At 43.9% G+C, this 27,065-nt stretch overlaps 1 protein-coding gene across 4 annotated transcripts in view; it reads left to right on the top strand.

Annotated features, from left to right (window-relative positions):
- Positions 1-12,324: 12,324 nt before the first annotated feature.
- Positions 12,325-27,065, top strand: part of SMARCAL1 (SWI/SNF related, matrix associated, actin dependent regulator of chromatin, subfamily a like 1) — a 35,491-nt gene continuing 20,750 nt past the window's right edge. The window contains exons 1-8 of one of the 4 annotated variants that reach the window (XM_058809534.1): positions 12,325-12,344; positions 13,187-14,366; positions 15,061-15,111; positions 17,699-17,959; positions 19,093-19,143; positions 21,850-22,030; positions 22,974-23,124; positions 25,986-26,144. In XM_058809534.1, coding sequence (XP_058665517.1) covers positions 13,277-14,366; positions 15,061-15,111; positions 17,699-17,959; positions 19,093-19,143; positions 21,850-22,030; positions 22,974-23,124; positions 25,986-26,144 — 1,944 coding nt within the window. In that variant the 5' untranslated portion in view covers positions 12,325-12,344; positions 13,187-13,276. Of the gene's footprint in view, positions 12,345-12,590; positions 14,367-15,060; positions 15,112-17,698; positions 17,960-19,092; positions 19,144-21,849; positions 22,031-22,973; positions 23,125-25,985; positions 26,145-27,065 lie in introns of those variants that run through there. The other 3 variants (XM_058809535.1, XM_058809536.1, XR_009275000.1) reach the window with 3 other exon arrangements.

Below are 27,065 nucleotides of genomic sequence, written 5' to 3'. Positions count from 1 at the left end.
GACCCAGACATGAGAAGACCTTTTTAGGTGTCTCCTAAATGATCTTTATTGCATAAAATGGGTCTTGAGAAGAGCAGGGACACTGGAGATGAGAGAAAGGCACACTGAAGTACATTGCAGGAGGACATCTTAGTGTCTCCTTGTGCATACTCACCATATGCACCAGCTCCACATCATTTTCACAGAAGAAGGCAGTAGGCTTCCACAACTGCCTGGAAGGTGTCGGGCACAAAACACAGGGCTCACACACAGCCTGTTAAAATACTGCATTGTCTCCTCTCTTGCCCTGACTATGCTCCAACGCACATCAGAAACACAGAAAAGATCACAACTGTCATTAAAAAGTGCACAAAGGTTCCACTGGCAGGTGTCACTCTCCTTGGTGACCTCTCCCCACAACTTTGCACAAAGGACAAGTGCAGTGTCTGTCAATGAACTGAAGGCTCCAACAGGAAGAGAGGAGTGTGGATTTAAAGGCAGGGTTGTTGGAGGTGGCATAGTGCAGACGATGAAAGCAGAGGGAAATAGAAGAGTGGGAAAAATTAGTGGATTTACATCCATGGAAAGAGGAATTGATTTTTGACCATTGCATTTCTAAGGAGCATCCCCCAATAGTACCTCAGAATGGAAACTTTGTTCTGTAGAGGAGGTCTTGGCCTTGCATGTGGCCCAGACACAGTCTTTGAAAGGGAGCTTAAACATCACATTGACACTCTCCCAGGGCCTTAGGAGCTCGTGAAGTGAGAGACTGTTACATCCAAGTGATGGCCCAGATCTACTGCTTCCTAATGCACTTTATGTTAATTAAAGTGAAATTTCAAAACCATACACATTTTCTTACCAAGATAATTAACTAATTTAGAAGCTTATGTAGTTAAAGAGTTTTGTAATTACATTTTATTGTGGGGGAGCATTTTAGGGATGGATGCTGCCATAAACTAAACATCTCCATAAAGGTGGTGAGTGCCTGGGTTTCCCTGTGGGATGAACCCTCAGTGCTGATGAGCTGGAAATCTCCTCTAGTTTTTGGGGTCATGCAGCTCCTAATGACTTGGTCCCAGCAGACAGAAATATTCAGTCTTGCAGACCCTAAAAGGAAACCCTCAAAAGTAACGGTTTCTGAGCCAGCATCTGCAAGTAGGCAACAACTCCATGCTACTAAAGGGGCTCTTCCTTCCTAACAGGCCTGGGCTCTCTCTGGTGATGTTTTTTAACCCTCAGGTCACAATGCAGATGACTGTGGTGATGGGCTGACTCTTATACCAGTCCTTTCCATCTTAAGACTAGTGGGGTCTCTCTGGATCTTCCTCCCAGACAATGCGCTCTTATTCAGAGGGAGAAAACAAGCTGTCAACCCCAGGAAACACATCTCTCCCTGCATCATCGCCAAACTCACAACTCTGTGAGTTTGTAAGGACATAAATTAATTCTTGGCCCTGAAAGCACTTAAGCTAGATGGGAAGAGCTATAACCCCTTTGATTTATATTGGGAAACTGAGGCACAGGCAAGAGAATTCCCCCTTTGAATCAGCAGTGAAGCGCCGCGTAGGAAACTATTTTACCTCATAGCATGGCTCTCTTTGAGAGCAATTTGCACATCCTTGTGTGATGTGCAAGTAAGAACACATGCAATATATCTCTATTTTTCTTCCCTCTTTTTATGACTGAATAATCGCACAATCTTTCTTGCATGGAAGTTTGACTGCTGCTGTTTATTGTCCCCTGGAAACGGGATGACAACAGCCCACGGCTCCTCCACAGCAACTCGCAAAGGTCTCCTAAGCAGAGAATTATGCCCATCGGAGGCAATAAACAGCGGGAACAGTAGAGTGACTAAGCACCAAAGATCCTGCATTTGTGTAGAACCTAGCAATGAAAAGGAGGCAAGGATGCCCTGGAGAATGGTGCCTTAGGAAAAATGTTTCCAGCATTTTCTAAAAATGAAGGTTTTCGTGCATAAAACACAGGCCAAATCTGAACTTCATTCCACTGTTGAAGCTGTCTGTGATCCTGGGTATGACTTTCATGCTAAGCATCAAGACTTAATAAAAAACTGGTAAATCACAGGAGAATTGGCCCAGGGTACACTAAGATGTATTCTCCTGCTCTTCCTGAAGTTGTTTGGGTGTGTGGAGGTACTGGTAGAGCCTCCTGGGTATCAGGAGAACGTGCAGACAAGAGATGGAGTCTTTTCTATCTAAAGTCATCATGTGTTGGGACTCTGCTGCTGAGCCTACCCCTGACTGGCTCTGCCATTTGGGGAACCCTCATTTAGGCAAAAAAGGATCAAAACCTCAAGGGATCTCAGCACAGGATACTGCCCACATGGTTTCTTTTCTCTGAAACAGAGCTGTACCTGCAGAAGCACTGGAACCATGTGATCCCATAAAATCACTGTCCCAATGAAATCCTGATGTACAAGGGAAAAAAAAATTAATCTCCTTTTGTTCTCTTCCCTGACCACCTCCTTCCTACATTTTTTTTCTTGATTCATTTTTATGTTCAGTGATATAAATTTTCCAGGTCAGTGCTAAGTCCCTTGCTTGTGTGATCTTTACATGCCAGCAGACATATGCAGAGAGATGAGAGGAGACCAAGTGCAAATCAATCCATCCTGCCGACACTTTTATTTATCTATTTTCTTTTCCCATCTTCCACTGCTCAACTGCCTCTGTGTGTGTGTGTGAAAAAGGGATGGGGAAAGGGGTTGGGACACTGGTAGAGCCACTGAAGAGCTCTCTACTTGCAACTGCAGCTGTCCCTTTTTCTTCCTATCCACTGCTCCCTATATTAGTTCTGCTTCCTACTACCCTGCTATCCATATGGGTGTCAAATAAAAATAACACAGGGTATTTTAGTGCTGATACAAGATGCCAGGTTGACAGTCAGGAAGCCAAGCCCAGACTCGACACCAGTGGCAAAGCTGCCTTGCTGCTGAGGGCATCGAGGGCTCCCAAGAGAAAAGCACCAGTGTCTGCAGCCCAAGCTGAGCTCTGTAGCTGAAATCAAAGACAGATGTACATTACTTGTGCACCAGGCAGAGAGGAGGACTCTTAACACACACTATTATATTTCATGGTTGTGACATCCAGCAGCCACACGGAGAGAAGAGATGGGAGTTTGTACTTTTAGGTTTGCATTTAACCATGCCTCCTCACTGAAATGTGCAAGCCAAGGTTAATCATGGCACACAGTGGAGTTCTTTGCTCACTAGGCTTGGGCAAAGACCTGGATTTTTTCATGTAGTCTGTATAACCTGCAATAATTTCTACTCTACTCTGATCCAAGATGGCTATGAATCATCAGCTAGGGCAGGGTCCAACGGCTGTTAAGTTTCCCACATATTAAATCATTCACACAATCTCCATCTAGAGTATTTAACTTTTTAAACAATCCTGTTTTCTCTTCTAGGAGCTAAGCCTCAAGAACTCATGACCCACCAGGTATTTGCAGAGTGACATGCATTCAAAATGCAATTCTTTTATAGCAGTGGTGTTATCACATAGTGAACTTGTTCCTGGAATGAGCATTGCTTAGGAGTTGTCAATACTTTAATCTGATTTATACAAGCTGTGTTCTCCCTCTCTCTCCCTCTCCCCTCAAATAAACACTAATAAGTTTTCAACCTGGACAAATCCCAGCAAGTGGGATCAGTACCTGGCAATATATCAGCTTTGTTGCTGAAATCAGGAATGAAGCAGGGACAACTGAAAATGCTTTTCCCAGTTGTTTTTAATTCAGCTTGCAAATAGATGGTGCTTGTCTAAAGTATGACTGCCCTATAGGAATTCACTTCAATTCTTATATGACTGTGTGCCAATTAAGTGATTAATGAAAGTGTGGAAAATCTATTAAAAAAAGGTGGTGGCATCCACAGGGAACATTAATACTGCAAGGTGTCATGCCCATGGATAAAACCTGACAGCATCTGCAAATTCAGAAGGAAATACCTGTTCTGCTGTTAAGAGACCAAGTTTAGGTGATGATCAGAAGATTTTGAAGACTTGGTCTTTAACTTGTTTGTGGACTGGAAAGTATTTGCAGGGCACAAGGGCGTTAGTCTTCGTCCTCCAGGACTCAGTTGTCATTTTACAACCTTACAAAATATTAGACATTGCAGGACATGAATGTCACTGCTTTTAACCTCAAATTCTGTCAGCGTGATATTGTGCCAGGATGCAATCTCAGTCAGCATCTTGATTCGATTTGTGCATTGCTTCACAATTCGCTCCAGGAGGGCTCAGGGTCCAATTCTGCAAACAGCTCTGCAAATGAGAAGTCATACCCACCACTGCTTAGACATCCAGCAGCACTCTCAGAGCACGGAGCAGCACCCCCTCCTCACAAAATTACATGGAAATGGTGGCCATTTCCAAACTTCACTTGACCTCAGAGGCAATGCTTGATTTCTCCGTGTTATAGTGAATCCAGATGGGCAACAGGGAAAGAATCAAGGGACTTGCTGAAAACCCAGCTGCTGCTTCTGAGCTTGGATTTTCCAGGTCAATACATTTCAATTTTTTTCCACCAAAAGAGAGAAGAGAAAACCTCACTCTTCCATGCTCAGTCTTAAATCAAGCTCCTGCAAGATAATCTTAAAAGGAATTTCCTGCCTGTTAAAAGAGGAGACCCACTCCCAGCCCACACTTCTGCACTGACTGCCTTTTATTCAATAAACTCAGTGTTTGTACTGTCTCTGTATGTGTGCACCCTCGCATGACAAAGAGATCCAATCAGACAACTCTTGCACTTTCCTCCTTTCTGTGGTGCCATATGAATAGCTGCTATATGGAGCAACTTCTGAATATGAAAGATGGAAAATGTCAAATAGACCATCAGAAATAACTGTCGTTAAAACAGATGATCAGCAAGGGAAATGTATTGCCTCAATATATAATCTAGGATCAAAATGTGCATTTTATAGTAGACAGCTATGTGATAACCACATGATCAGTCACCTGAAACTTGGGTCTGATCCCTGGTACAGACAAAAGGAAGGATTCCATGCTGAATGGGAGAAGTAGTTCCTTTATTCTTGTATAATTAAGCTAATTCTCCTCATCTGTTATTGTTGTCACTCTTATGCTTTGTAATCCTTTTTACTGGACATAAATATTCCAAACAGCAGTAGTTTCTTGGATCCCAGAAGCTGAGCTTAGACAAACTTTTGTAATTCTCAAACCAGGTCATGAGCAAACTTTCTGTGGATCCTTAATAAACCTTTCTCAGTGTTAGGTAAGAATTGGTATGTTACACAAAACATCAAATGAGAGCTTGTAGTTGAATTTTGACATTACAAACACTAAATTTGTTACTTATCATACAATGTCTAACATTTATATTTATTTATAGCCCCACTGAGAAAAGTACAACTCTGCTCTACTCAGTTGTGAGGAACTCTGCATACCTGTGCCACCACAGGAATAAAGAAGTATTAATTGCACTACCAGTCCATCAAGCTATTCATGCCACTCCTTCTCTCTCACCACCCTGTATTAAGCCTTTTAAAGCCAAAAGTGGTGTAAATCTTTCTAGATGCCAGAGGACCATTTTGCTAAAACACTATCCATCTTAACAGCCTGTCAGATTTCTGAATGGGAATGACTTCTTTGGTGGGAAGAGGCCTATAACTTATACTGCTTCTCATTTCCTGAAGCACTGGAATTGTGCTGCTCCCTAATGTTATTTTATTAAGATGCGATTTGTCATCATGTTGCTGAAAACAAGATAAAATGCTGGCTAATTAAATTCCTTATTTAACTTGATGAGCATCTGCTTTCTGTAGTCACAATCTTTCAAACAGAACCTTTATGGCTGTTTCTCAGGATCTGGCTATTAGGATTTTTGCTATGATCAGACAGGGGAAATGCCCTCCCTAAACAAAGCATGTGCGCTCCCATTGCCTATGGACCTTGCTGTTTATAATAAGAGATGCATGGGCAGATTGCAGCAGTACCTTGGAAGCACACTGCCCTGACACTTCAAGAGCACTCCCTGTTGTGGAATAATTGCTATCCCATGAAGCCCAGTGGAAATCACTGAGACAAGCTGGTAGCAAAATACTGCAGCTGACAGCAAGTGTTTTCTAGATCAGGCTGCTACACAAAATATAATAAATCACCTTGTGACCTCCACCTTCTTTAGCAGATGAGACTCCCAACACAAAAGAAAATCTTCTCTGTTGAAGAAGCAGGCTTAACAAGCTTAAGCACACACTTCAAGTTGAGCATGTGCTGAAGTGTGCTGTTTGTCAAGGCCAGATTCTGGCTCACTTTCCAAGAACTGCACTCACTGTTTCTAAGATGAGAGCAATTTTCCTGCATCATTGGTTGAGTGAAGACTGGGGTAGAAGGAAGTCCTCTGCCGAGTCCACATTCCTAATTCAAGCAATAGTCTTACCTTGCTCTCATCTAAGCCACAGCAGAGGATGGCAAACAATTGTATCCGAACCCACTGTAAGCTCAGGGCTTTTAGGAAAGTCTTGAGGATGCCACAGGTCTGGGTCCCTCTCTTGGAAGACCGCTTGGCATCAGACCTTGCATCCCACAGAACTCCAGAGGTGCTCTGCTGACTCCTTTTGGTCGGGATTATGCTTTGAGATCCTTCAAGGAAAGGTGCTGCTCCTGTGAAAGAGCAAAGAACCATGAATATTACATTGGTGTAATATCACACCAGTGACCTCTCATTCTACTGCTTAAAGGACATCTCCATATCTCTGGGTCTCTTATGCACCAGGAGAAGAAAGGGCAGAAAACTGCAGCTAGCTTTAACAAACAGGATCTCAATACCTGGCTTCATATAAACACAAGGCCATAGGATTAGCTGTTTGTTCTGAGCTTGAAAACCAGGCCAATAATTTAAACTCCAGAATAGAACTAGGAATGCAACTTCAGTTTGTTTCACCTCATTTCCTAAAGAAATAAGCTTATGCAGTTAAATTGTCTCTGTGTGCACGCAAGCCTTTCCTTCTAACTTTGGACCCTTCTGCCAGCTGAACTGTGTTTCACAAAGATAAAGTTCTGTTGAGCATCTGAACAAAGAATCCCTGCCACTGGTGTGCTCTGCTCCAGTCTTAAGCATAAGATACTGGAGAGTCCACACTGCCAGTGCCCTCACCCAGCTGGATCACAGCTCATATTGTGTTAAACGCTGGTGACACAGAAGCTTTGGAAACTGTTTGAATTTCAATATAAGATGTGGGGGGGGTTTAATTTTTCGTTCTGGGTGCCCCCACACCTGGGCTGCCTCACACAAAAGATCAGGAGTAGGCTCAACTTTGCAGCAGCTCTGTGAGGCAGTGGCCTGGCAGCGAAGTGGGGGCCATGTGCTGTGCAGACCATTGCTCTGGACTGCAGCTATGGAGGGGAACCCAGCCAAGAAGAACAGAAGGCAGAAAAGAGACCCTGCAATCTGTTGGAGGGGTTGTACTATGAACAAGAGCAGGAAGGCTTCAGCATGCCAGGGAAGAACAAGCTGTGTAGATAAAAGAGGCTGCTTCAAAAAAATGGAGGGGGACTAATTTTTCTTGCACCGGGCGGCCAAAAAGAGGGAAAAATAAGTGGTCTTCACTGAGCTGGCAGTCAGAGGAGGGGAGCAACCTTCTCATGCTAGAAAAACTCACAGAAAAGCCTCTGCAGGTGCCCTTTCATCAGAGTTTCAAGGACAACAGGATTCAGCAAACTCCAAATTTTGTCTTTGGTCCTACAAAGATGCTCAGGGAAAGGGTCTGAGATGTCAAATGGGCCAAAAGGCCTTGGTCCTTGATGTGCCTTAATGGCAGAGGGAAAGTCAAGGGGATTCAGAGCTGTCAAAGAAAACAAATCCAGGGAATTATAGGGGATGCAGGGTCAGCACGTCCCCAAACCCAAGCACACCCTGGCCCTCCAAGCTCAGGGCTCAAGTTCCCCATTAGGCAGCTTTGATCTTCTTGAGGATCCCAAACCAGAGCAGAGGAAGTACAACTCCACAGCCTACAGAGCACAGGTCTTGTAAAGAGTATTCAGGTCAGACCCTAACAGCCCAAAACAAAGGTTTCTCCATCTGGAACAAGCTCTGATGCTTGTTCCAGATGGAGAAACCTTTCTCTGACTCTCCTGGACCACAACCTTCTCTTATGTATGTCTCCAGTCCAACCACTTGACTGGTCTTAGCTGGGTACAAACTGACAACATGGGATTAATTTATTTTAGAAGGTGAATCAAATTCTCCATAGCTAGTCAAAGGTTGGTGCAATTGGGCATTGGTTATTGTGTCTCTGAGCTCAGTGTGGGCTACCAAAACCCTCCCAGAAGCTGGGGCATCTCAGGATCCTTAGCCTGGGCTGATTTCCAGGTCTCTGGTGGTTAGCTTTGCTACACACAGCAGCCCTGCATGCATTTGAGCCCCAGCAGAGAGTGCGGGCTGGCCACACATCCAGGAGGAAGGAAGTGAGCTCTGTTCATGTGGAGAACCACCACAGTGTGCTGGCAAAGTGGTGAAATGGGGCAAATATTTTCAATATTACAGTTGTAAGACCTCCAAATAGCAGCCTAAGACCCCTCAAAGGATAATCCATGAGATTCCAGAATGGCTCGGAAGTTTTGGGAGATTCATATTATATACTAGCTGCTGCTCATATAAGATGTACAATACAGGCAGTTCTGGCTTATTTGAAGCCAGCAGTCAGCCAACTCAGCCCATGAGAGGAGGTTTAGAGCATAATCCAAATAAGACAAAGCTCCTGCTAAGAACAACACTGAGAACCCCATTTCCTTAATTTTTTTCACCGATGGGAGCATTTCTTTGGAAGGATGTGAACATTTCCTCTGCAGCACAGCCGGGGTGCACCATCCCTCCCAGGATTTTCACTCTGCATCTCTGCCCCTGACCCAGTATGTGGAGAGTGAGTCCAAGCCACTGCTGGAAGCATGTTCTGGCTGAAAGGACACCTGGAGTGCACCAGCAAACTGCTTGCAAGTGGCCTCTCATTTTGTAGGTCTGTTCTCTGCATGGCCGGGCTGTTCCTGGTGTCTCGCTGAACTTGTGCCATATGGAGCAAATGCTGCAACGTCTGTCTGTGTCTGCCTGACTGTGCCACTCAAGGGTTCTCTGCAAACAGTGCTCTGCTTTCAGTATTTGCATGAGCTGGGACAGTCCTTGGATGGGGCTTTTCTCACCCTTCCCAAGTTGTTGTTTTTTTTTCCCCACAGGATCTCTCAAAGCATAAGGAGCCATCTCCAGGGACCTGGAACTGGATGGCTGCTGGCAGGGAGAATGTGGCTGGAAACAGTTGCAGGGTTATGCTCTGCACCTTCCCTCTCCCTCTCATCCATATGTGACACTGGGATCTGGTTTAGCTCTGGGCAGTGAAAAGTGTGACAAGAAAGAGAGAAAAAAGGTCTCTCATCCACTCCTGTGTCTCTCTGCTGTGCAGCCACCTGGAGTCTGCTGGCTTGCAAGGGAAGAAAGGGCGAAGGCAGAAGATCTGGGCAGAGACCATGGGGCTATGCATCCCTTCCTAGCAAACATGCTCTGCAGCAAGAGGACCTGAAACATGTGAAAAAGTTTGATTTTTTTGCTTGAGAGAAGCAAAACCCTGGACCCAGACATCTCCTTAGCCTGTAGTTTTCTTGAAAAGTGGTGTGTTTGGAAGTGCCTGTGTGCATGTGGTGTGCTCATGTCTGTGTGTGATTCCCAGGTGAGGATCAGCACTCTCAGGGCTGTGATGTGTGTTGAGTTGCACCTCACTCTTCCTGCCTGCCTTGTTTTTCTTGGGCTGACAAGCTCCTGACTAATGGCAGTCACTGCTGCTTAATCAGGAAGCAATTTAATGATAACCTTTTCTAATTAACTAGCAGAGAGAAAAATGAATAAACTGTGAAACAGCCAGCTGGCTGCAGTGTCCCGAGCCAAAGGGCCTGTCAGGTGAGAGAAAATGGTGTCTGGGAACAAGGATGGCAGCTCTGGGCCTGCCATTGGCAGGGTAGTAAAATTCTGAGGTGGGAGGGGGTTATGGTGTTCCCCAGGGCCTTTTCTCTGCTTTCTCCCCTGCTCTGGTCACCCACATGGGAATGTGACTGTTCAGGAAAGGCATTTTCATGTGTATGATCAAGCCCCATGTATAATTAAAACTCTGGGAAGACCTTTTATTTGAATTTTTATTTTAACTGATGCAAATATGAACAATCACCTTATTTTGAAGATGTTCACAAAACCATAAATCCGCCCAAGTTGGAAAGCACATGGAAAGACCATCTGATCAAACCCTTTGTGGGAAAGGGAGCCAAGATGAGGTTATCTATCACCCTGTCCAATTGGATCTTGAAAACCTTCCATGATGGGGACCCCACTATGTCCCTGGGGAGCTTGTTTCAATGTTTGATTGTTCTCAATGCAAAAAAATTCTTTCTCATTTCAAGATGAAACCTCTTCCAGTGTAATTTCTTGAACAGTGTAGGACCCAGTGCTGCTCCCTGAGGAACTGCACTTGTGACAGGCTGCCAGTGCCAGCCTGCATAAAACCCATTGATTGCTGCCTTCTGCTGTGGCCTGGGAGCCAATTCCCTCCCCATGTCACAGATCCCCCCCCCCTTCAGCCTGTCTGGTCAACTCATCCAGGAGGAGGCCATGGGAAACATGGTCAAATATTTTGCTGAAGTCCAGGTTAACTACTTCCACTACTCTTCCCATATAGACAGAAAATGTCATTTGGCTGTAGAAGGTGTTTAGGTTAATCTGCTATGATTTCCCTCTAATAAATCTATGCTGGCTTTCCCAATCACCTATTTAATTTGCTTTGTGATAGTTTCTTGGAAGACTGTACTACTTTCCAAGGGCCTGGAGTTATACTAATGGGCCCATAATTTCCTGTGTCCTCTTTTGTGTTCTGCTTGTAGAAAACCTTGACATCTGTCCTCTTCCAGCCTCCAGGCACATCCCCTCATCTATCTGGTCACTAGTGGTGTCCCCAGGGATCAGTGTTGGGCTCAGTCCTGTTTATTTGCAATCTGGATGAGAGGATTGAGTTTACCATTAGCAAATTTGTGGACGACACCAAGTTGGGTTGGACTGTCACTCTGCAGAGAAAGCTGGGCAGGTTGGATGAATGGGCTGAGATTAAGGTATGACATTTAACATGACCAAGTGCCAGGCCCTGCACTTCACCCACAACCACCCCAGGCAGTGCTACAGGATGGGGGCAGAGTGGCTGAAAAGCTGCCCAGTGGAAAAGGATCCGGGGGTGCTGGCTGACAGCAGCTGAACATGAACCAGTACTGCCCAAATGGCCAAGCAGGCCAATGGCACCTGGCCTGTATCAGGAGTAGTGTGGCCAGCAGGACCAGGGCAGTGATTGTCCCCCTGTGCTCAGCACTGGTGAGGCCACATCCTGAGTGCTGTGACCATTTCTGAGCCCCTCAGCTCAGGAAAGACATTGAGGTGCTGGAGTCCAGACAAGGGCAACAGAGCTGTGAGGGGTCTGGAGCAGCTGGGGGAGCTGGGGGTGTTTAGCCTGAGAAAAGGAGGCTCAGTGGAAACTTTATCACTCTCTGAAAGCACCTGAAAGGAGATTGCAGCTAGCGGAGGTAGGGCTCTTCTGCCAGGCAGCCAGGGACAGAGCCTCAATCTGCGCCAGTGGAGGTTAAGGTGGGACATTATGAAGAATTTCTTCACAGAACAGGCTATTAGACATTGGAATGGGCTGCCCAGGGAGGTGGTGGAGTCACCTGGAGGTGTTTAGTGAAAGACTGAACGCAGGCTTCAGTGCCATGATGTGGCTGACATGGTGGTGTTCGATCATGGGTTGGACTCGATGATCTCAGAGGTCTTTTCCAACCTACCACTGATATTCAAAAATGACAAAGCAGCCTTGCAATGCCAGCTGCTGCTCCTAACCCCGGGGACAGAGTCCTTCCTCACTGCTGACAAGAGCCGTGACCCTTTCTCACACATCAGCTCACTGCTGACTCCCCGCTCAGACAACGTTAGGAAAAGCACATATTGGAGAGCCAGACCCACACAGCAGGGGCAGCGGGCGAGGGGATCTGCCCCGCCCGTACAGCGCTGGGTGCTGGCTGGGGAAAGACTTCAGCCTGGGGCCGGCAACAGAGTCCCCGCACGCCGTACGGGGCCTGACCGAGGGCGGCCCCGGTGTCCCGGCTCCCTCCACGGAACGCCGCAACTCCAGCGCCCCCGAGATGGCGCCGCGACCGGAAGACTTCATTTCCCAGTGCCCCGCGCGCCCCACTCGCCACTCTTATCTCCCGGCGTGCTGTGCACTCCCGGCCGCTCGGTGCCACAGGGCGGTAGCGCAGGGCCTGCTGGGAGCTGTAGTCTCTCGACGGCGCTCCGGGCCGCGCCCGCCGGCGGTGAGCGGGCGGCGGAGCCTCCGCGGCGGGCGGGAAGAAAGCCTGACCTCCGGGACCGCGGGGGTGGCGGGGGGACCCGAGGGACGGGTCGGGACCTCCGTGGGGTCTGGGACGGGAGCCTGCCTGGCTCCTGGGAGAGGAGGGGGCAGAGGGTGAGCCCCACCGCCCGCAGGAAGCTGAGGAGCGGAGGGGCGGGCATCCCGCAGGACGCGGGCGGCGAGTGCATGGAGCGGGGTGGGCTGCTGGGAGAAGTGGCGGGAGGCAGCTCCTCGCTGCTGTGTGAAGGTGTGTGACCTGCGAACGGAGCTTTCTCAGGAGGAGCTGGCTCTGTCCTGTGGGGTTCAGCATGTATGTGCCACGCTGTGTGAGATACCCAGGAACCGAAGGTGAACAGGGAAGATGGGCATCGTCCCATCTTTGCTAAAAGGTACCCGAAATAGGACACACTAACACCAAAGGGATGTAATCCTTTGCCTCCATGTGCCTTCGCAGGGCTGGCTCTGCAGTGCAGGGTTTCCCTGTGCTTTGCTATTTTACTAGTTCTGCTGGGAATTGCAGAGAAGAGTACTTGAATAGAATAGGAGTTTTCTCCTTTTTCCATATGTTTTATCTATGCAGGACTGGCATGCAAGGCCTCATCAGTGTCTGTCACCATCTACGTGTTGATAATGGCTCAGCATTAATGTGACAGCTTTACTGTACTACTAGATTCATGTAGGATCAGTTACAGTAATACTCAATTACTAATAATGCTAAGTTATCAATACAATAGTAATCTGTGGATTGGTTTTTTTGTTTGTTTTTGGGTTTTTTTGTTTGTTTGTTTGTTTGTTTTTCTGTAGACTGGCCTCTCTTCCTCTAAAGAAGCAGTTGCCTCTGTGATTTATTCCCAATGTAGTTTTGGTAGAGACTTGTTGTTGGAATTGTTGAAGATGTCATCAGGCCTTACGGAGGAGCAGAAGAGGAGGATAGAGGAGAACCGGCGGCTGGCTTTGGCCAGGAGGGCAGAGAGGCTGGCAGCCCAGGGCGCTGGGCACGGGGGCATCGCTGCAGCTCCGCACACCGGGCACGGGCTGGGCAAGCCGGGCGGCTCCAAGGAGGAAAACAATCATGTCGGGTTCACCAGCCAGCCCCCACTCAATCCAAACGCGCCTATGGAGCAGAGGAGCTGTCTCCAGAAAGGCTGTAACCATTACACAGCCAAGCAACAGATGGCTGGCTCACACAGAGAGCAGCAGAAGAGTTGTTCAGAGGACTCGGAGCAAGCAAGTGGCCTAAAGCAGTTCCCTGTGATGATCCCAAATTCTCTGAGTTATTCCCATAAACATTTCTTGGATGCTGGTAGTCAGGAAGATGGACAGCACACTTCTGTTAATCATGGAACATTCCAGCAGCCCAAAGGCAACCCAATGTTCAAAAACCCCACAGGACCAGCTCATCCAAGATTCGCTGATAATGGGCACCCTGAGGGTAGTAAAGATTTACAAACTCAGGACAAATCTGCCATTAAATATGTTTCACCACCAAGCGATGCAGAAATGCTGGAAAGCATGAACACAGTGACAGAAAGAACAGGGGGTGGTTTTGTTTCTCAGGCCAGTGATGGGATGCAGAAGCTGACCACCTCTGCTGGTGTAGGCTCTGCCTTTGAAGCTGCCTCTCACAAGAAAGCAAATAATGTTATAAAAGGTAGTAAAGATTTACAAACTTGGGACAAATCTGCCATTAAATATGTTTCACCACCAATCTGTGTCCTCCTGAGCGATTCAGAAATGCTGGCAAATATAAACATACCTACAGAAAGAACAGAGGGAGGTTTTGTCTCTCAGGCCAGTGGTGGGATGCAGAAGCTGGCCACCTCTGCTGCTGTGGGCTCTGCCTTTGAAGCTGCCTCTCACAAGAAAGCAAATAATGTTACAAAAGGAAAATGTGTGAAATATGGGGAAGACCGATTCCAGGTTGAAATAGGGTACAACGCTGAACTTATTGCTGTGTTTAAGAAGGTTCCAAGCAAAGCCTATGGTAAGAATTGTTTGTTTGCTGTTATCTCTGTTTTAAATTGGGTTGAAGTTTTGGCATCTGCTGCTATTGTAGTTGCTACTTGCTCTTACCAATGTACCTATTGCTGGGGTGGAATTTGTGGTATTAATGGAGGTTAAAGAAGTAAATACAGATTAAATTGGATAGGAATTCTGGACATAAATAGCTTGAGCTTGGATTTAGAAAAGAAGTCTAAAGCCTTGCTTTATGAGTAGTGCTCTGAGAAGTTAAGTGGCAGCAGCTGGTCAGTTTGTTGAAAGTGAAGGAAGCAAAGTTATTCATATACTGGGATGTGAAAATGGGTCACTTCAGCTATAGTTCAGAGTTATGAGCTGATTCTGTTTCATGGGTGACGGAGAGCAGTGGAATCTCTCCCTTTTGTTTTTCTTCTAATATTTCACCATTATCTTTATTTGTTTTATTCTATTTTTGTTTTCCCTCGGGTTTTGCTGATCCCTGTGAGTGGTTGTTGCATTCCTGTTTAGTATTCATATTCCCTATGTTTTTTCTGATGTCATGTAGCTGTAAACATGGGCATAAGTGTTTTTCACATGTGTGGCAAAAAATTTGCATGAGTAGATTGAATACTCTTACCTCACATGAACATTTTTTGGCACCACTTTTTTTCTGCCCCAAATGATTCATATTCTGCCCTATTACTCTTGCCCTACTTTAGATCCTGCTATGAAAAAATGGAATTTCAGCATGGAAGATTACAGCAGTGTCTGTAAGTAAATGTTGAATGATAAAAACAAGTGGAATCTTGACACCCCCTCCTTCCCCTGCTTTCCATAGTTATTGTTTAGCTTTGTTAGTGTCTTGAGTAATAAAAGTAGTGCTACTTAAAGATAATACCCATCTTTTAGGCATCAAGCTCATAAAATTTTTCTGATATTTTGTAGTTGATTAGAAATAATTTAATTTTTCATGTAATCTAAATACCAAGCACAGCTTGCCCTTTCTCTACCATTGCATTTTTCAGCAACCAACAAGATCATAGCAAATTATCTGCTGTGCTGGTACTTGTTTTGAATTTGTTTTGAAAACTGAGTGTGTTCCAGTGGCTAATGTTTAATTTCTGGGTCCATTCATGTATTTTCTTTTTAAATAGCTCTTCTATAAACACATTTATTGTTCATTTTCTGTGTCAGAAAAGGATAAAGGGTAGTTCTCCAGAGTTTTGAGTGAGATTGAAAATGAATTTGCCCTTTTTTTGGTATAACAAGGGTGGGTTCATCTTTTTTTTCCTCTCCTGTCGTCTTATTCTGGAAAGATGGAGAGATTATAGAGGCAAACACTTCAGGTAGGCTCTTCAGAAGCACACTGTACTGAAGTGAGTGATAAATCACTATTGATTTCAGTGGGAACAGAATTAGGCCTGTGTTGAGCACTTTAAAAAACCACAGTTGAGTGCTGGTATTTTAGCTTCCCATGTGGGTTGCCACACATTTATAATTTAAATGCTGTTGGCTTGCTTGAAGTGTATCAAGTACAGATGAGAGCAGAGTCTCTGCACCAAGGAGCCTGCAAATGAAGAGAATGGTTTTTAGAAATCAAGCATTTTTCTTTAAAGCCATGAAATACCTGAGGACTCTATGGGAGGTTCCTATTTACAAGTGAAGACAGTATGTGACCAACATTGGCCTGTGAAATTGGGGAAAATAGCCTGAGAAAAGGGAACTAACTTAAAAGGGCCTTGAAAATGTAAAAGTGAAAGTGTAAACCAATTATTTTTAAAGTTCCCACTTGTAATTTAGTTTTTCTGAATAATGTAATCCTGTATTACCTTTTTTTTTCCTTTGTACTATAAATTAAACTTGCAGTCAAGCTTAGAAACAAATGTTGAAATAAAGGAGTAAAATAGGCTTTTTTTCTCCCTAATTTCTTTCCGTTTTAGTTGTAGAGGTGACCTCTAACTACACAATGCTAAACCAGTAGCATTTAAAATCTTTTGCTTGGTGCATTGGGAGGAGAAGGTGTAAATTGGTGTTTTCCAATCCCTCTAATTTAAAAATTATTTTCAGTGGGTACTCTTAAACTTTTTATTTGGAGTAGAAATCTCAAATGCTTGGATTTATTCAGGAAGTAGCTTATTTTAAAATAAGGTTGGATGATACCCAAATGGTTTATTTATTAATTGATTAGGAAGAAATCGTCTGATTTTCTTTTTTCTCCATTTTCACATCTTGACCACTGAACTTAAAGTTTGTACTTTTTTGTTGTGTATCAGTTTTCTGGACTAGTTAAAAAGAAGCAGAGAGGAGCATCATGTGCAGCTCAGTGCTCAAAAGACTGGATTCACCTGGGTTTATGCTAAACATCTCCCACAGAGGGAAAGTTGCCTTCTACAAGTACTTGAAGAGAGAGTGTGCTTAATGGTGCCTTGCTTTTGAGTGTAATTGACTCTGCAGATGTTCATGAATCTTTGTGTTACTATGGTATCTGTGAGGTGGAGGCTTGGGCACAAACTGCACTACTTTGGTGCTGTAAAAAGTATAAGAAATAGTATTTCTTAACCATCAAAGTTCAGTTATAATAATAAAGGCAACACATGGGTATGGATTGGCAGAGAAACACAGGGGTAAGTGACATGTTTATTTCTGTGGACAGCTGTGTTCTCAGGCTAACATCAGTAAAATGCTGTGTCCCTCCAGTCTCCATGCCCTGGCATTGTGTCAGAAGTGATTGCTGGTGGTGGGCAGGACAGGAGTGCAGGTGGCTGGGTGGACGTGCAAGTCTAACTGTAGGACGCAGAATAAAGGGTAATAAAGGTTAAAGGGAACTTAAATTGTAACAAAAGAGATTTAGGAATTTGGACTGGATTCCTTCCTACAGCATTCCTCCTAGGTGGATTGTGTATCAGACATTGATGTGAGGCAGGAGGCAGATTTTTAAGTTTTTCTCCTTTGTTGTTTACAGAAGCACCTCCCCATCTTTTCAGACACATGCTGTTGATCACCATGCCCCCATCCCTGTGATTTTCTGAGTTAAAGCACTGTAAGGCTGGGCGCAATTTACTGCTAAATGTGCTTCTGCAGATTGTTTGCCCTGGCCTAGGGAGCCACATTTTAGAATTGCTGACAGAGAGGGAGCTTAGTGCAATCACAGTGCTGGACAGGCCCTTGTTCATTTACTATCACATGTTCCCTTTGCCCCTGCTGCATTCTCTGTGGAAAATCCCACCAGCCTCCTCCTCCAGGCCATTGCTTTCTCTATTCTTTGTCCCTGTGAATGAAAGCAGGGAATCATCATCCCTTTTAAACTTGTGTGGGTTCTTTGTTATTAATTCTTTTCTATATCTCTACTCTCCCTAGTGGAAGCAGCCAATCAACTTTCATCAGTAATTCTGGCACCACTGGAAGGACAAAGTGTGGTTGGCCTGGCATCAGGCTCTCATTTTGTTGGCAGCAGGGTTGATGTGAAATCCCTCTTGAAGATGTGTAAGAGCTGGAAGAAGCCCTCAGCCCTGGTCAAAGGGAAGTGTGTGCTCATCTCCCGCCTGCGATTTGAGGTCGATGTTGGGTATTCTGCAGAAGTGATTGCAGTGTTCAAAAAGATGGATTCCAGAAATTATGGTGGGTCTCCTGCTGTGTCTGCTTTGTAATAATGGCTGTGTTGGGGCTGTTCTTGCTTTGTAGATAAGAGGTTGTGAGAGTACATCCCTCTGAAAGAGCACGGGAGAATGTGCTTTGGTGAAGATTTTAAAAGATCTTGTAGTTCTAGTTTAGTGTTGTATCCATGTCCAGCACTTTATCCCATGGCAGAACATGTCCTCTGCCTGTTAGCTGAGGTGATAGTTCAGGTCTCAGCATGATTACCTTGACATTTACTGTAAATACTGTGAATGAGGTGGGTTGTGCTGATAATCTGCCAGCAGTATGGAGACCATGCAGAGTTATTGTCTTTATTATCAAATGCAGCAGGATGTTCTCTTACTTCTGCTTTACTGTGGTGTACAGTGGCTGCAACTGCCTGAGCAGATTTAGTTTGCCAGGAGTTTTACCAATGTTTTCAAGGCAAGTGTAACTGTAGAGCACTCTTTATGTTGGCATTCAGATTTCTATGGTAAATATAATTTTTTTTCCACTTGTAATTTGGGAAATGAGACACAGTGATGAGGTGACATACACAATGTCACAGGCAGTGACAGCATGGAGAAGAAATTCTGGAGCTCTAGTTCTTTGGGCAGGGTCCCACTTCCTTGTTGTGCCTTCACCTGACTCTGAATTTAGTCTTCTTTCCCTGGTATTGCACACAGCTGCTACGCAGGGATAAGCCTGCCAGATAGATCTGGCATTAAATTTGGATATTGATGAATTTCCTCCTGCACCCTCCTGAGCACTTTGACTCTAGGGTATGGAGGCACAAGTGAAAGTGATTGTTTTACTGACTGAAGTCAGAGTTTGTTGATTCACAAGCAGAAACTTTGCACACATTCTTCATCCCTTCTTGCAGTGAAGAAAAAATGGTTGCCAAAATCCTTGAGCAGATGGGCTCATTAGGAGAGCTGATCTTGGCTTGCTGTGGTGATACCACCATTTCTAGATGTATGGTCATACTTTTAAATCTTTTCCAAACTAACTGCTTAACATGACAGCAAACACAGGAGAATTGATTTTGATCAAGGTAATAGTTCTTCTAAAATGGACAGAGAATTCAGTCTTTTTTTAAAAGAGACTTATGACAGTGTTTGTTGTAACTATTGCAGATATGAATACCAGAAAATGGAATTTCCTGCTGGAGGATTACCCCAAACTAAGTGAGTAGCTGTGTTTCTCCAGTGAAGGAGAACTTCTGTGCATCAGTTTCTGTCTATTTCCTTTTGCCTTTATGTATCTGTATAATCTGCTGAAACTGTGACTTGCCAAACTGAAATGTAAAACTGTCTTTTAGTATGTTTTTTTTCCTAATAGATGCAACTTTGCAGAATCATCCAGTCTCTGCAGCATGCTTCTAGCACATCTGCTTCTCAGGTTTTTATGTTTAATTGAGGTTATAGAGTGCTTTGAGATGAATAGCAGTACACAAGTCCTATAGATTGTAACTATTATTTATCATCGCAGTCAGCATGCTGTGTTTGCTTCACTGCTCATGTGAGGGTTTGTGGCTGTGGAATTTGGTGGGGGTAAGTTTCAGAAGGATAATAAGCCAGGTGCTCTCTGCACATCCTTGGGAAGTGTGAGTGTTTCAGAGGTGAAATGCTGTTGCTCAGAGTGCTTGTTCTCCAGCATGGGCTCCTCCTTCCATGGGATATCAGAGTGTGTTTAATAACTGAGTAAGTGCCTGCTTCTATGATGCATGCCTTAATAACGTTAGTAATGGTTGTAGGGCTGAAAGCCCTGTGGTGGGGCTGTGTAGGAAGGCCAGGTCTTGAAAACAAGTGAGTGTGTCTTGGAGGAGACTGTTATGGAACTGCAAGATTAGGATGTTGACATTCCTGATTTTGGTGAGTGCTGATGATCACTCACAATTTGGTCAGAAGGCCTTTTGTACATGCAAAGGGCCTGATCCTGTAGCATGTGCCAGGCAGTGTGAGCACGCACATCACCTCCTAGTCTGTCATGGGATCAGTCATGCTGGCTGGGAGTTGTACACATTACATGAGGTGTTCAGAATCCCACAGATTTGAGGAAAGGAAAATAATTCCATGAATCTTGCAGAGAGTAATTTGTGAGGGCATTTGAGGATTCCAGCACGTGCCTTTTAGAGGAGCAGCATTTACTTTGTTGCCTGTTCATTTCCCTACATCAAAATTAAAAAAAGAGAATTTAGGCTGGATGCCATTTCCAGCAGAGAGATCTGTTAGCTGGGAACTGTTTGTAGAGGTTAATGTCTCTTTGCCTAGTTGCTCAGTCATCTTTATATAAAGGTCACTTCACTAAAAACTGTCTGTTGGATGAATCATGCGGTGGCAGATATATCTTAATCACTCTCCCAGCTCATGTACAGAACAATAGCAACAGAATTATCAGTGAGCAAATTGTAGCAATTATGCTAACACACATCTCGGTCTGTGAGTGTAATAACAAGCTTGTGCTCTTCTTTGGATGGAGAGAGTTCCTGCTATTGAAGAAGTATAAATTAAACCAGAGAGTTTTAAAAGTTTGGTCATTGCCCAACCACAAATGGAAATCTTTTCATATGTATATTTCTTGGAATTGCTTTCCCCCTTTATATGGCAGGGGTCCATCCTGCTGTTTTCCTCTTGGAGACTACTGAAACAAAAATACCTAATTGAATTCTGGTGCATTTACTGCTGGTATAGTGAGTTCTTATTTTAGTTGTTTTTCCAAGCAGGTTTTTTTTGCCTTCTGGACTTCATATACAAACCATTATTAAAGAAAAAAAAGGAAGCTGCTTCCTGCAGTAAAAATTTGTGCCCCTGCATTTGTGTTCCTAGTGTAGAGGTGTCTTTGATTTCATAGTCACTGGACAAAAATTATTACATAAGTTCTCCTGGTTACAGCTCGCTGTGTGTTTAAAACTGGTGTTAATTTGCTTAGAGATTAACTGTTGGATTAAAAAGAAACACTTTTATTTTTGGGGGGATGGAATAGAGAGGCTGTTGGAGGGGACTAAAGTAGGGTTGTCCAGGAGGAGAATTGGTTGGATGCTCTGGTTGTTATGATGTGTGGGTTGAAAAGGTGAAGGCTCTGAGGTCTTGGTATAATGGATGCTGGGGATCCCTTTAGTCAAACTGGGAAGGTAAAGTTGTGGGGCTTCATGGGTGAAGTACTGAGGAACTGAAGTGGCTGCCTGTAAGCTGCTTCTGTCCAGGAGAAGAGCAGTGGCCACCAGCTGGGCAGGGAGGTGCTATGGATCCTGAAGGATGGCTGTTGGAGTGCTGCTGGTGATGGTACAAAAGCTGTTTCTGAGTCTTGAGGTGCTTCCTGTTTTCTTACCCAATGTGGTAAAGTGGAGGCAGAACCCAACTGTGTGAATTCAGGGAACAGGAGGAGAAGAGAGTTTTCAAAATTGAAGATTAATTATATTCTTTAGGTAACTCTCTTCAGTCACTTCTGATGGTTTTGTCATGGTGGGCACCTCAGAGGTACAGAATCCCAAGGTCAAGATAAAGATGCCCCTGCTTTCTAGGCTTCAGGAGTTCTTTTTTTCAAATCTGTACTTCAATTCTGAGTAAAGTGTGCCCTAAGCTGCCCTCAGCATGAATAATCCAGCTCCAGCTGTATTAGTAGCAATCGTCTCTGAATGATGGCATCAGAGTTGCAGTTTTTTATAATCAAGTCTAAGTAAGAGGGGAGGAGATGTGATTCATCATGTGGTTCTGAAATAGACTTTAGGGAAGAGGCCAGGCTAACACCTGTGCATGATGCCATGATTTCTGTGACCTGTTTCAGGATAGGAGATGATATTTTTGATGAGGTTGAGGGTTGTGTCCCGAGATCCATAATGGAAGTTGTGTGTGTGTTGTCCTTCAGATAATGAACTGCTCTGTTCTTTGCAGTGCAAGAGTTACTGAGCCTCATGTCCGTAGAAGTGGAGCCACTGCCTGAAGCAGTAATTAAGACCTTTGCTGCTCAGGTCCAGAGATCTCCATCACTGACAGACATTCCTGATGCTGACCTTTCAGGAGTGGACTCCAAAATTGTGACGAGCCTCATGCCCTTTCAGCGGGAAGGTGTGAAGTATGTCCTTTTTGCATGCTGTTAAGTGCTAGTCCTTGTCTAGAATTGTGTCATTTTTATTGGTGCACAGATTGCCTTCTTGTCCATGGAGGGCTCTGCATTTCTCTAGAGTCTGGGCCTATTATACTCTGCCACTTTTGATTATTTGGTATAGGATGGTTTGTTTAGGACTTTTTTTTTAATTCTTTATTATTTTTTGGGTGACACATCTGTTTTATTTCGAGATAGAATTCATCATGAGTCAGGTGGAAAGTAGTATTTTGCTAGCCTAAAAAATTGATCAAATGATACATCTCTGATCTCCCTCTTGTGATTCAGTATGTAGATATTTGTCATATGATTTTTTATTTTGTAAGGTAATTTTTTTTTTTCCCCAAGTGCATCTCTTCTGTTGTTGTTGTTTTTTGAATATTAAATACGTATGGGAAAGGACCAAGAAATGGGACTCAAGCCCTAAAACATTTTAAATTACTATTTATATGTATAGATAAAAGTTTAAGTGTCCCTGTCCCCATCATATATAATCAATAGTTGTTGATTTCAATATGCAATCCAGGACAGTCTGTACTTAATGGTCTTAAATTGCTATTGTTGTTAGTAATAATTTCTTAGCCAGAATGAACTCTGGAACACAATGTGAGTAATATAATGGAAAAAATGTGCTTTAAATAATTGTAAGGTCTTGAGACTACTTCTCATATGAAATCAAAGATTTCATATGAGAACCACAGCTGAACCACTCTGTTAAGGAGTTTGCAAGCTTTGAGAGATTTGTGGGAGTTGCTCACTTGTATGAAGACTAAGGGAGAAAATCCAGGCTTACTGAAGAACCCAGATCACTTACAGGTGATCCACATCAGAGGCTTCATCATGACTTGTGCTCATCATGGTTGCCAGATATAACCCATCTCTTGACTCTTCTTTCCCTCTCTGTTTTTCCCAGTTTTGCCATTTCCAGAAAGGGACGTTTGCTGCTGGCGGATGACATGGGCCTGGGCAAGACCATCCAGGCCATCTGCATTGCTGCCTATTACCAGCAGGAGTGGCCCTTGCTGGTGGTCACTCCTTCTTCTGTGAGGTTTACATGGGCAGAGGTACTGTGGGCTTGGCCATGTGCAGGGGTCAGTGAAGAGCCTGTGGGATGGTTACACTGTGCTGTGCTTTGCAAAAGTTAAACTTTTAAATGTATTAAGGCAAAGAAACAAAAAAAAATATACTGATTTAGAAACTTGATGATAGTGGGAAAATGCTTGGCATTGACTGTATGGTATATGCCTAATTTTTTTTTTTATTGGCTGATTTTCTTTTCATAGTCCAGCTGATCTGTTGGGAAAAGGGACAGCTAGAGAAAGTGTGTCCTCTGACCCTGTGTTAACTTTTTTCCCTGCAAGTCAGTTGGCTCCAAGTGGGCATTTTACTCATCAGTGTCAAAGATAATAGTTACATTCAAGCAATTGTCTGGTATTTGAGCCCATCATAGCAGTATTTGCCAGTTCCTTGGCTGGAACAGAGTCCCAGATGCTGGGATTCTCCATTCTGTTCAAAAAGCCCCATTATCATCATCATTGTCTGTCATAATAAGTCTTTTGGCCTGTCCAGTGTATGCTGCTGACTCTCTGAGTCCTTTATTAATGTTGGTCAAAGCCCAAGAGAGCTTGGATGGCTGAGAAGTGTCTTGAAATAAATCACTGCCATAGTTTGTACCCTGAGGCTGCTGGGTTGCCATGGGCTAGTGAAATGTTCAGTGTGGGAGAAAAAGGTGAGCCAGAGCTTTTAGGTCAGTGAATTCTTTCCAGAGAAGGAGGAGGTGGGAATTTTGCTTTTCCTGGAATATGGCATTGATGAGAAAAGTATTGATTTGGATTTACTGGTTTTGTGCTATAACCAGGTTGTTAGAGCATCTTGGTGTGAGTTTTATTATCCCGTAGTGCAACAAAAGGCAGGGGGAAAAGAAGATAAAGTTGTTTACTGAGAATGGGAGTGATGCTCATCATACTTGAAATCTCAATGTCTATAGACCTGTGGGACAGCACCTAACCTGAGTGCATCTGTGGGTTATCTACCAGGAACAATTTGGGCCTAGGTTTCCTTGTTGAAGTACTGGGAACTGCAAATAAACTTCTAGATTCTGCTTCAGGTGCTTCAGGAGATTTCAGAAATATGAGGCATTTTTGAATGGTTGTTTTGTTGTTTTTTTTTTTTTTTAAATTTGAGTGCTTGATTTCTTCCTTCCCCTGCTCCCAGCTGCCCAGGAGGCTCCTGTGAGAGATGTTTTGTTAGGACACTTCTTTAGAGATCTGGTTGGTTTTTGAGTATGTGATGGATGTGGATGTAAGAAAAATGTGTCACAGAAATTCAGAAGGTGAAATTTGTTATAGTCTGTAATCTACTCAGTTCATTCTTGTACAGATGTGCTGTACTGTAATGGTTACAAGCTTTTGTGGTGTCTCTGGAACCAAATCAGCAGAAATTTTCTTCATCTTAGTGATATCAGTGTTGTATTTTGGCTTTTTGTGCTCAGGCCACTGAGTGACTTTATAGTCAAGGTGCCATAGGAAGAGACAAGGTACTCTTGGGTCTGAAATGTTGTACCCCTGTGCATTTAGAGTTCAGCATTGAAACTTAATTATTTAATAGGGTGGTTTCATAGCACTCCTTGTGGACTAAAGTCAGCACCCCGTAAAAAATTCAGGATCAGTTTTATGCTGTAAATTATTCCCATGCCCTTTATAAAAGAAGAGGGCTGTACAGTAGGAGTTTCCAGGTACTTTCCTTTTGCTGCCACCTTTGTCCTAAATTCTGACATGGTGTCAAGCACATCCTTTTCTGGGTGGTATCTAACCTTGCCTGCACATTCACTCATTTGGTGGTGCTTTCAGTGAGTGGAGAAGGATAGTTCATTGTTACTTTCTCACATACTCAGAAATGTGAGAAGCTCACTTTTAACTGCTGCTGCATGAGGTTGCTGAGCAGTGGAGAGGAATGATTGTGGTATGGGGATTTCAACAGGCAAAGCTCCTAGAGACAGAGATGCCATTTCTCATCACCATTTGGTTACATGTCTGTAGGGACCAGATCCTGATGGGCCCAGACAGTTTTCTGCAGAGCAACATCAGCAGAACTCAAACGTTGCAGAGAGCTTGGTGTCACTGGGGACAGAATTACAAGGGAAATGGTGGGTGGTCTGGCTAACAGATGGGTTTGGGGGAGGATATCTTGCTCTGGTGTGTGGAGCATTTCAAGGGGTTGATTAAATGACAATTACCACATGAATTTCAGCTGCTGTCATAGAGCAGCTGGTGTGTTGTCAACTTGATCTTTTCATTTTGGTTTTGATTTTTTGGCTTTGGGGGTTTTTTCGTGGACTTTTTAAGAAGAGGAGGTAGTGGAAGGGTTTTGTTCATCTGGATGAGTTGTACTTCACCCTCACCATGGAGTAAACATTGCTATAGTCATAGATGTTTACTGCTTAGAAGTCTGTGTTTCACAGCTATAGGTTTCTGTTGAATGGGAAAACTAAATTTCCCTGTAAGCAATGGTCACAGTATTCTCTGGCTCTGAGCATAGCAGGTACCTTTCTCAAGAGGTTATGCACATTTCCACTAAAGATCAGATTTTTGTTTGGTTTTTTGGGGTATTACTGGGGTTGGTTTGTTTGTCTTTTGTTTGTTGGCTTTGGGTTTTTTTCCACTACGAGGGAATACGGTTTGAGCTTTCCTTGCTGTATAAAGTAGATGTTGCCTTGTAGCCTGGGTTTTTTTCTTGATGTTCCCATTACCAGGGAGGTTGCCATGGGAAGGCTGCTTACCCTTACTGTGCTCCAAAGCAATGTCTGATGGTGGATGGGATGGGTCCATGTTCTAAATATTCATGAGGATGTTCTGTGTAGTGCTTTGGGATCTTGACAAAGAAGATAAGCACCAGAATGCAATTAATTTCTTTCCTCTTCCTCCAGGCATTCCACAGATGGCTTCCATCCTTGAGTCCAGGAAGCACCAATGTCGTAGTGAGTGGGAAAGACAACCTAACAGGAAGCTTGATCAACATCATCAGTTTTGATCTCCTCAGCAGGATGGACAAGCAACTTAAGAGCACATTCCAAGTAGTTATTGTTGTAAGTGGTACATGAAAATCTTCGAATTCTGCCTGCAAGTGTGGTAGCCTTTGTACAGCAAAGAAGTGTGAAGTGGGCCTTATTTAGAACTGAAAGTATCTTGTAATTGTGGCTGTGATCACAGCTGTCTTCATGAGTACAAGCATGAGGTTTCTCTGAAACCTGTTGAAATAACTAGTAGAGTTTAATTCCTTTGTGATTCCTAAGGCTGTCTTTTCACTTACTGGTTATGATGCCTCTCTGATTTCATTGTGCTTGCTCATGTCCTCTGCTGGAGAGAAAAGTGTTTAATGTGGTGTGTCAATACAGTAGTCATGGAATTGTATCTTCTTAAGTCTTGGACTTCAGGGTGGTGTTAGTGTTTATCCAGTAAAGCAGATAACCTTTCAACATCAAGTGTGTGGGTAAAGCATCAAAAACATCTTCCTTAGCTTGTGTTCCACTGACAATCTGCATTAAGCCTTCTTTGATCATTTGTATCATTTCTTTTGTAAATTACTTCAAATTCCAGTTTTTATCTTTTTATAGAGCCACAGTAAATGGAATTTTTCTGGATTTCAGTTACTAAAAATTCAAAACATCTAGTGTTTCAAATCCAGCTTGGATCAATAGAGAGCAAAAGTGTACATGTAGCTTACTATGAGTATTTGATGTTCACAGTCTGGTTTTCAGCACACACACACACCTGCCCAAAGATCATGACAATTGGAACATACTAATCTTTCTGTTTCTCAGCTTCAGATGGGAATGTGGTAATAGATGGAGTTCTTTGGAGACCAAGCTACTCATGGGAGAACTGATCTTTTTCATTTTTATATTTTGTCTCCTACACACACTGACTAAACATTCTGTCAAGGTGGAAATGCAGATTATTATTTTTGTAGACTTGAGGCTACTGCCTTGGAACTTTTAACCAGCCCT

Source organism: Ammospiza caudacuta, chromosome 8, assembly GCF_027887145.1.
Source record: "Ammospiza caudacuta isolate bAmmCau1 chromosome 8, bAmmCau1.pri, whole genome shotgun sequence".
Classification (NCBI taxonomy): domain Eukaryota; kingdom Metazoa; phylum Chordata; class Aves; order Passeriformes; family Passerellidae; genus Ammospiza; species Ammospiza caudacuta.
Note: the sequence above shows the minus strand (reverse complement) of the source record. Positions and strands in the feature narration are given on the sequence as shown.